The sequence below is a fragment of the Prorops nasuta genome, unplaced genomic scaffold, assembly GCF_024137725.1.
Source record: "Prorops nasuta isolate Cenicafe-Biocafe unplaced genomic scaffold, Cenicafe_Pnas_1.2 PNAS00031, whole genome shotgun sequence".
Classification (NCBI taxonomy): Eukaryota; Metazoa; Arthropoda; class Insecta; order Hymenoptera; family Bethylidae; genus Prorops; species Prorops nasuta.
The window spans coordinates 1,901,713-1,911,787 of NW_027116828.1; the positions used below are offsets into that span (position 1 = coordinate 1,901,713).

General features: G+C 34.6%; 1 protein-coding gene across 1 annotated transcript; it reads left to right on the forward strand.

The window, feature by feature from the left end:
* The first annotated feature begins 6,037 nt into the window (after positions 1-6,037).
* LOC136782985 (zinc finger MYM-type protein 1-like) lies at positions 6,038-8,248 on the forward strand. Its single transcript, XM_066742761.1, has one exon. The coding sequence runs from the start codon at positions 6,038-6,040 to the stop codon at positions 8,246-8,248; it is 2,211 nt and encodes a 736-aa protein (XP_066598858.1).
* Positions 8,249-10,075: the final 1,827 nt, after the last annotated feature.

Consider the following 10,075-nt stretch of genomic DNA (forward strand, 5'->3'; position numbering starts at 1 on the left):
TAGATAATCGTGCGTAGCAATTTTTTGCGAGGTGTCCCTTTCTATCGCACCTTTCGCAATGTAGGTTATCATTTTTCTTATTATTACCTGTATGAGAGCCTTGTTGAACTCCTCTCTTATTATGATTAGGTTCATGATAGGATGGGTAGGTGCTATCTTCTTCTATAGTTATAGAGATAGCTTCTTGTAGAGTGAGGCATTTAGAAGCCTTCACTATCGTTGCAATACGCGAATTTAAACCGTGATTAAATTGAATCAATGCTTGTTTTCTCAGCAATCCTTCTATTGCGGCATTACTGTCTGCTGAGTTTCCTGGGTCTAAGCTTAATTGTAATAGCTCGGTTAGCAATCCTTCTATTCGGTTAGCGTATGCTTTTACTGGCTCGTCCTTCCTTTGTCGGCTAGTATATAGGTCGTTTTGTACGACTGCTACTGATCGTTTAGGCCTGAATATTGCTTCTAATTCTACGACTAAATCGTCGATGGTATCAATGGCCCTATGATTAAGTTCATGGAACGCTCTGCCTTTTAAACTTGAGAATCTAATGAATTGTAATAGGTCGCTTCGATCTTTAGGGGCTATACCATCGTGAATAAGGTACGCTGTACTTATAAATGGGTCTAATCCATCTGGATTCCCTGAGAAAGTGGGTAACATTTTCATAGCGGTTTCGAACGAGAATCGGGGTTTAGGTTCGTCTTCGTTATGAGTTAATTCTTCCCGTTCATGATTTGAACCATGGTTTAATGGTTTAGAGAAGGTCCTCCGTGAAGGTTTCCTTATTGTGGAACTTCCGCAAGGTCGCGGTTCGTTTTCTGTTGCATAATATATCGCATCCTGCCGGAAACGTAGTTGTCTAAGTTCTTCTCTTAGCCTAGCATTCTCTTCTTCGAGAGGATTAGTCTCTCGTCGTAAGGTTTCAGTTAGTCTGTTTATTTCAGTCGTTACTGGCGACTGAGACACCCTTGGGACAGGTGTTACGGGTAGTCTGGTATCCAGAGTTCTATCTGTATTTTGTTCAGGAACCAAGTTTGGGTCATGAAAAACAACACGATCGCGATTTGCCAAAATGGAGCTTCCGCGCCTACGAATAGTAACGTTGCGTCTAAGAGCACTGCGGTCTACGCTCCCAACTAATGGATTTCGGTTTGTGTTTGTATTTGATGTGCTAGGAAATGCAACGGTATCGGTCACTTCTGGGCTTTCCGAATCGAATAGTGCACATTCGGTATTTTCCTGCACTTCATGCAAGAAGGAAGTTACTTCGTCACTGATAGAGACTTGATTAAATAAGCGCCTAGAAGTTGCTGTAAGATTTGGAACCGATTGAGTCCGGTCAAGGTTTCCGTCGTCTTGACTCATGAGAAAATTTTTCCTCTAAAATTTAATTTCGCTCGCGGGGCTCGCGTTTACAATGATTCGCAAAGTAAATAGTTTTGCTACTGATTTTTTACAAGTTGGAACCGTACTCACCAAAGATCCATTCTTCTTCAGTTGAGTCCTGATGTCGTAGGTCCTCTTGTAGATTCCTTGAGTAAGCTGGTCGGTGATGTTGAATCCTCTAGGATAGGCAGTGATCTTCCGAATGAACGAGGTCGAAATGTTGAGACTGCGATAATGATCGATGAGTCCCTTGAGGACTGGAGTACTGAGGGGTTGATTTGAAGTGAGAATTCCTCCAGTTGTTGCCGTCGTAGTAGTTGATGAGCGTAAGGAAATCTCCTTTCTTTTTCCTGCTGCTTCACCAGTCGATAGATCTTTCAGCCTATCCCACCGCTGCCACCACTTTTGTTATGGGTTCACACCGTGACAAAGTAATTCAAGTACTTTTGGTACAACTAAATTTATTCAGTCCTTGTAGAGTTGTTTTACAATGTTGAGTTATAAAAATAAATTATAGTTATACAGGTTTTTAGAGGTTTTAAATAAAAAGATTATCTAATTGAAGTTAGATTGAAATTAGAGTAACTTGGGAGCTAATGCTCGGTTAAAGTCAGATGACTTGTTCTAGTTACTGCTGGGCCTGGACTGATCGGTCAGGAACCGAGCAGTCAAGTCGTTGCCTCAAAATGCATCGATTCTCATGACCATATATGGTATGGTTTTAGGGAATCGATCGTGCGTCAGTGGTTACTAAGTCAACCGTGCGTCAATAAGACGATTGTTCTAATAGCTGACTAAGATTTTTAGCCACGCGCGCTCTGAGGCCCTGGCAACAGAGAAGTACTGTTGCCTAAGAAAGAGGTTCAGGTTGCATACGAATGACGCCACACGGCTCTTGGTTAGAATGCAACCGGAGCCTTTTTGAATTAAACTAACTTTTATGAATTAAATGTTTTAGTTCTAGTTATTGGCTAGTTAATAGAGAAAAGTAGTATAAGTAGTTATATGTATATAACAAATAAATTAAAGAAATGCAGATTTTACGGAAATAAGCGAAATATAACGATGAAATTAAAGTTAAAATATTTATTATATATCTAATAGGCATTTCCTTAATTTATTATTGATTTAAATAAGTCAATGCTCATAAATAAATATGCTGAAAAAATCATGTATAAAGGCATTGGGCTGCAGATGTAAATGACATCGAATATTGGTAGATTTTCGGCAAAGCAAAACGGAAAGATTTTGCCTCGACTCTTCTGCTAGACGCTAACAGCGAGAAAGACAGAGAGGTCCGAGAAAATATCACCACTCTCTCTTTAATCCGAGGATAGCCGAGAGCGAGCGAAGCCGGTCGACACATGTACGGACGCTTCTACTTGTGTTCGTGACCATCGAGCAGCGAGGATGGCTCACGCAAACGAGCCTGCATCTGTGGTTGTAAGTGGAGGGGGAAATTCTGCAGACCGACGGTCCGCTTTCTGGCAACAATGCATATCTGTTTTACCCTATTCTAAGCTTAACGCTCGTGCTTTGTGGTCTCTTTCGATAGATGGCGTTAGGGGTTAGATGGACCTGAGACGCGTTTGCCATCACCAGTGCCGCCTACCGGTAGGGATTGCCTCGGGACCTCGCATTAGCAATCTCCCGTTTCATCTCTGGTGGCGGTAATTGTACAATGACCGGCAGAAATGGCGTCCCTTGATGCGTTTAGGAACCGCGTTTTAGGATCCTTCACTGTATACTCTATTCTGCTAGGTGGAGATAGGGGAATGGAACGCTATAACTATAGTAGTTCGTCTATCTCGCTCTAAATGCGTGAGTGCGAGAGAGAGAGAGCTTTATACGGCATAGCAGGGCAAGCCAGGCGTCCCAATGCTTATTTCTATCTGTGCCATTGCCTATGGCTATCTCTCTCGCTCGGTAAGAATCATGCGTCCGTCCTTATTTAGGTCAGTTCTACGCCAATGAATACTCTCTAAAGAAGATTTTCTCAAGCGACACCATTGAAGATTGCGATTACAGCGGAGATTTTGAAATAATGTGGACCTGTCACTGTCAAACGTCAATATGAAAATTTATTGTCACTTACACCGTTTAGTGCATTTAACATTATAAGTCTGGATTATTATATATTCTGTAATTCATATATATATATATATATATATATGTTAATTTACTTTTAATTTTTTAAACAAATAAGTTATTGTCATTATAGAAGAAACTCATTTAAATATAAGAATAAACTAGTTTCCATTTATGTAACTTTTCTTGTGAATATAACATAATTTTAATTAATAAAATTCACTCATTTATTAATCAGACTAAGAAGAGTTATTTCTTTCAAATTTTGACATATATAAAATAATATCCTAAACTTTCACAACAAATTATTGTTATGGAAATATTTTTATAATCGTTACACATTGATAATAATATATCTGAATATCCTGCAATTTAAAATGTCATTTACATTGAAGAAATCTTGATCAATGGTCATGAAGAGTTGTGGCTCAGTGGCTAGGTCGCTTGCCTCGAAGATTAAATCAAGCCTTTTTGTCGGTGGTTCAAATCCCGCGGGAGAACTTTTTTTTTCGTTTTACAAGCATTACTATTTTTTTGTAATTTTTTGGAAACATTGCTACATCTTCCAAAGAATCCAAAGAATAACAAAAAAAAGATAGTAATGCTTGTAAAACGAAAAAAAGTGATCTCCCGCGGGATTTGAACCACTGACAAAAGGGCTTGATCTAATCTTCGAGGCAAGCGACCTAGCCACTGAGCCATGAACTCTTCATGACCATTGATCAAGATTTTTTCAATATAAATGTTATTTTAAATTGAAGGATATTCAGATATATTATTATCAATGTGTAACGATTATAAAAATATTTCCATAATAATAATTTGTTGTGTGAGTTTAGGATATTATTTTATTTATGTCAAAATTTGAAAGAAATAACTCTTCTTAGTCTGATTAATAAATGAGTGAATTTTATTAATTAAAATTATGTTATATTTACAAGAAAAGTTACATAAGTGGAAACCAGTATATTCTTATATTTAAATGAGGTTCCTCTATAATGACAATAACTTATTGGTTTAAAAAATTAAAAGTTAAATAACATATAAATATATATGTGAATTACAGAATATCATATAATAATCCAGACTTATAATGTTAATTGCTCCAAACGGTGTAGTGACAATAATTTTTCATACTGACGTTTGACAGTGACAGGTGCACATTATTTTAAAATCCCTGCTGTAATCGCAGTCTTCAACAGGGCCGTGCCTGACGGGCGTTCATTGCGTGCACCGCACGCAGGCGGCCGAAATTAAGAGGCGGCCAAATCGTTACAAGTTGTTTACTGGGCAAAAATACAATCGGTTTGTTTTCATTAAGATACGAAGTAAAAACAGTTTCTCTAATCTAATCTATCTAAAAAGAGTTTCTCAGAAATAAGAAATGTATAAAAACTGATTAGGTCGTTGTAGTATTTATATACCTAGTCATGCAGCGAATCCGAATTTTTTCGAACATTGCACGAGCGACGAGCCGAAATAGTTTTTTCAATTGACCGGCGTCGCGTAAGCGGTCTTATTCGTCTTATTAGTCGTATTAGTCTATAGACTAGCGAGGATAAATCGTTATTTGTGTCCTGTGTGTGATCCGATATTATTAAAGTCTTTAATATAACGAATAAAAATAAATTGCTTAATTCCTGAAAACTTTTAGTTGTGTGTTCGTGTGGTGAAATTTAATAAAAAGTTTATTTACTCGACAAAGACTGAAAAAGGTAATACACAAAAAATGTAAAATTTGGGTAGACTTTCACTTTTTGGGCCCGGGAAATTTTGGCGGGTCTTTTTGGAGGGAAAAGGCCTTTTGATATGAAATTCTTAAATAAATATTAAAAAATATTTAATAATATTAAAAAAAATTAAAAAAAAAATTAAATAATAATTAAAATAAATAATAAAATAGTGCAATTTAATATTAAATTACTTAAAATCTTCCTTAATTTATACTAAAAAATGAATATCTTTCTCATTTTGAATGCATTTATATAATAATTAAAAGTTGTTTGTTTGCATACGAGATTCTCTGTTTAAATCGCTCACAACCCGCCGATGGAAAATCAAGCATTTGAACTTGTGTAGCCGAAAGCAACTCTTTAAATTAAGCTTATGATTCCTTTTTATAATAGCAATGTTATTGTTATTAAATGGAAGAAATTTACCTGACATTGAACTAGAAAACAGTTATATGTGGTTGAATTTTTCTCTCCGTTTTCATTTTCAAAATAAATCTTGACATATTTATGTTTAAAAATATGTTTTACTTAAAAAGCTTATAAATGATTTTCTTATCGTGTCATCCTATGCGCATTAAAATATACATTAATTATAGATTTTAAGTAATTTAATATTAAATTGCGCTATTTTATTATTTATTTTAATTATTATTTAATTTTTTTTTTTAATTTTTTTTAATATTATTAAATATTTTTTAATATTTATTTAAGAATTTCATATCAAAAGGCCTTTTCCCTCCAAAAAGACCCGCCAAAATTTCCCGGGCCCAAAATTGAAAGTCTACCCTAAAATTTAATATCACTGCTCATTTACATTTTTAAAGGCCTACGAATGTCTGAAAGGAAAACGAAAAGATTGTCTGGAGCGCAATATAAAAGAAAGCGAGAGGAAAAGCAAAATGAAGCTAAAAAAATGTTTGGCTCATTAACAAAGTTTTTAGTAAAATCGCCAGAACCGGAAAGTAGTTGTAGTAGCCAATTAAATCCAATTGATGATTTGTTTTGCGATAAAAATGAAAATGAATTATCTGTCGAAAATGAAAAGGCTAATGACAATACTAGTAGTACCGACGAAATGGAAACAGAAGATAATAAGGATATCGATCTATACAATACCGATACCGCTGAAATTGATAAAGCATATTTTGCTATGTGTATGGATTTAAATGATCCAGCTTGCTGGCCTTTAACAATTACCACTAAAATATTGGATATATTAATCGAAAAAGGACCCATACAAAATAAACAATCTACATATCCAATTAATGAATTGGGAAGATCATTTTCATCAACTTATTTCTATAGAAAAATGCCAAATGGTGAAAAATTTAATCGTGAATGGTTAATCTATTCTCCAAAAACGGATTCCATATTTTGCTTCTGTTGTAAATTATTTGGCAAACAAGAAATAAAATTAGTTAATGAAGGCTTCAATGATTGGCAACACACATCTGATAATTTATCTCGTCATGAAAAAACATCGCTGCATATCGGAAATTGCACCAATTGGAAAAATTTGGAATTAAATTTAAAAAACAAAGCTACAATTGATAAAAATTTGCAACGGTATTATGACGCAGAGAAAAAACGATGGTATCAAATTGTCGTACGCATGATATCTGTGGTACAATTTCTGGCAGTACAGGGTTTAGCATTTAGAGGTAGCTCGAGCAGATTGTATGAAAACAATAATGGAAATTTTCTAAAAGCAATTGAAATGATAGGAAAATTTGATGATGTTATGGCAGATCACATAAATCGCATTCAACAATCAGTTGCTTTAAAGAACCATATGCCACATTATGCGGGAAATCGCTTCCAAAATGAAATAATTAGTATCCTTGCAGCGCAAATTCAAAAATATATTTTGTCAGCAATAAAAGACGCCAAATATTTTTCAGTAATTTTGGATTGTACGCCGGACATGGGACATGTCGAGCAAATTACAATAATTTTGAGATATGTGCATATTCAAAATGACGAAGTAGAAGTGAGAGAAAATTTCGTTGGTTTTTCTCCAGCTCAAAAAAGTACTGGAGAAGCTTTTTACGACTTTTTAATTGAAAAATTAAGCTCTCTTAAATTAAATGTTAACGATATGAGAGGCCAGGGGTATGATAATGGATCAAATATGGCTGGAAAACATATTGGATTGCAGAAACGAATTTTGGACAATTATCCACGAGCTTTGTTTATGCCATGCAACGCGCATACATTAAATTTGGTCGTCAATGATGCAGCGAAAGTTTCTTTTTCAACTGTGGATTTTTTTAGTAATGTGTCAGCAATATACAATTACTTTTCCGGATCACCTTTTCGATGGCAAATTTTAAAAAAACATGTAAAATCGTTAACAGTAAAACAAGTTAGCGTAACCCGGTGGGAATCAAGGATTAAGGCGATTAGACCACTGCGTCATGAATTAGGTGAAATTTATGACAGCCTAATAGAACTAGCGGAAGAATGTTCAACACCAATAGGTCAACATGAAGCTAAATGTTTGGCAATGAAAATTAAATCGTACAAATTTATTTGTTCCACAGTAATATGGTACGAAATCTTAGAAAAAGTAAATATTATTAGTAAAATGATGCAGACCGTTTCTTGGAATCTTACTTCATGTGCTGAATCTATTAATAATATTTTAATTTTTTTCCAAAGTATTAGAAATGATGAAAATTTCGAAAAGTATTTGAAAATTGCTGATGAATTATGTGAATCACTTGAAATACAACCGGAATTTCCTGTTGAAATTAATCTACGTCGACGCCATAAGCGAAAACAATTTGACTATGAAGGAGATGAGGATATTCAGTTAACTGCTAAAGAAAATTTCAAAATTAATTTTTTCTATGTAATATTCGATACAGCCATTTCATCTGTTACTACCCGATTTGAAACATTATCCAATTTCGAACAGTCTTTCGGATTTTTATATAAATTTGTTGAAAAAGGAGAGGACGACATAAAAAAAAGTTGCTTCGACTTTCATAATAAATTCAAGGATGGCGAATCGTGTGACATAAACGGAGCAGAATTATAGGAAGAGTTAATTTCATTGAAAATAATTATAAAAGATAGGAAACAACCCGAAGAACTCCTAAAGTATTTGTACAAACACAATTTACAAAATTCATTTCCAAATGTATCTACAAGCTTAAAACTATTATTGACCATGCCTGTATCAGTTGCGTCTGGAGAACGTAGTTTTTCTAAATTGAAAATCATAAAAAATTACCTACGTACTTCCATGACGCAAGAACGTATGAGCAATCTTTCAATTATGGCGATTGAAAGTGAAATTACTGAATCTTTAAATATTCACGAAGCAATTGACGATTTTGTCAGTAAAAAATCCCGTAGGATTAACTTTTAATATGTACTTTATTTAATAATTGCTTCGTGAAGATTCAGCAATTTCACTTTCAATCGCGATAATTGAAAGATTGAAAGATTTCCCTAATTAACCGGTAACCTAACCGAAATAATTTTATGAAATCGGTTAATTAACCAAAAACCTTTACTATTTTCAATATCAATAAATAATACGTAAGATTTGATTTTTTAAAATCAAATAATTTTAAATTGTCACTGAGCGACACCTAGGATTTTAAATTATCGTATTCCTATGTTCTTTATGTTTGATAATTTTGTCTGTGATTATAATACCAATACCATAATTACTTTTTTTCATGTTATTATTAAAGTAAGTAAATTAATTCTATTTTGTATACCTCCCAAGTTGCAAGTCAGCCCAGATCTGCCATTGGCCACTGAGCTTTGTTATCCTAATATGTTAGTATAGATTTAAGGGTTATTCCTTGTTCTTTATGTTTGATCATTTTGTCTGTGATTATAAAACCAATACCATAATTTTTTTCATGTTATTATTTTTGTTTAAATTTTAAATAAAAAAATGTTTATTTTGTGCATTTTTTTTTTCTTAAATTTCATCCAAACATATAAATCTCATAAAACCGGTTTTTAGCCGGTTTTTCTTTTCAGAAACCGGTTTTGGGAACAAAACCAATATTTTTTTTCGTTCTCGATTTCGGTTAACCAAAAACTGATTTTTTCCCCGGTTTGCTGCCCTGTGTATAATAATAAACATTAAAAATTAAAGTAGTTTTTTTTAATGTTATCCTGGGGGCGGCCATACAGACTGGCACGCAGGCGGCCATATACCCAGGCACGGCCCTGGTCTTCAATGGTGTCGCCTGAGAAAATCTTCTTTAGAGAGTATCCATTGGCGTAGAACTGACCTAAACAAGGACGGACGAATGATTCTTACCGAGCGAGAGAGATAGCCATAGGCAATGGCACAGATAGAAATAAGCCTTGGGACGCCTGGCTTGCCCTGCTATGCCGTATAAAGCTCTCTCTCTCTCGCACTCACACATTTAGAGCGAGATAGACGAACTACTATAGTTATCGCGTTCAATTCCCCTCTCTCCGCCTAGCAGAATAGAATATACAGTGAAGGATCCTAAAACGCAGTTCCTAAACGCATCAAGGGACGCCATTTCTGCTGGTCATTGTACCCTGAGGACGTTTAGGTTCAGTTACTCGGGTCATGGATCCAGATTAACTCACGCAGTCGGGTAACTTGTTAAAAAATATCACCAGATTAATCCGAATCTAGTTCCGAGCTTCACGCCAAGAACAATCGGGTTGATTTAATGAGATTTAAATGGAGTTGTGTCAGACCGCAATGACAATTATTTTTGTTTAATAATAGGCCGTTCGTTTTAGCAGAAAGTAATTCTTTTTAATTTATATAATATGGATGTTTCAAATATACTGAGCATATTAATAGAATGCGACGAGGACGAGTTTGATTTGACACAAATAACATTTAGAGAGGAGCATG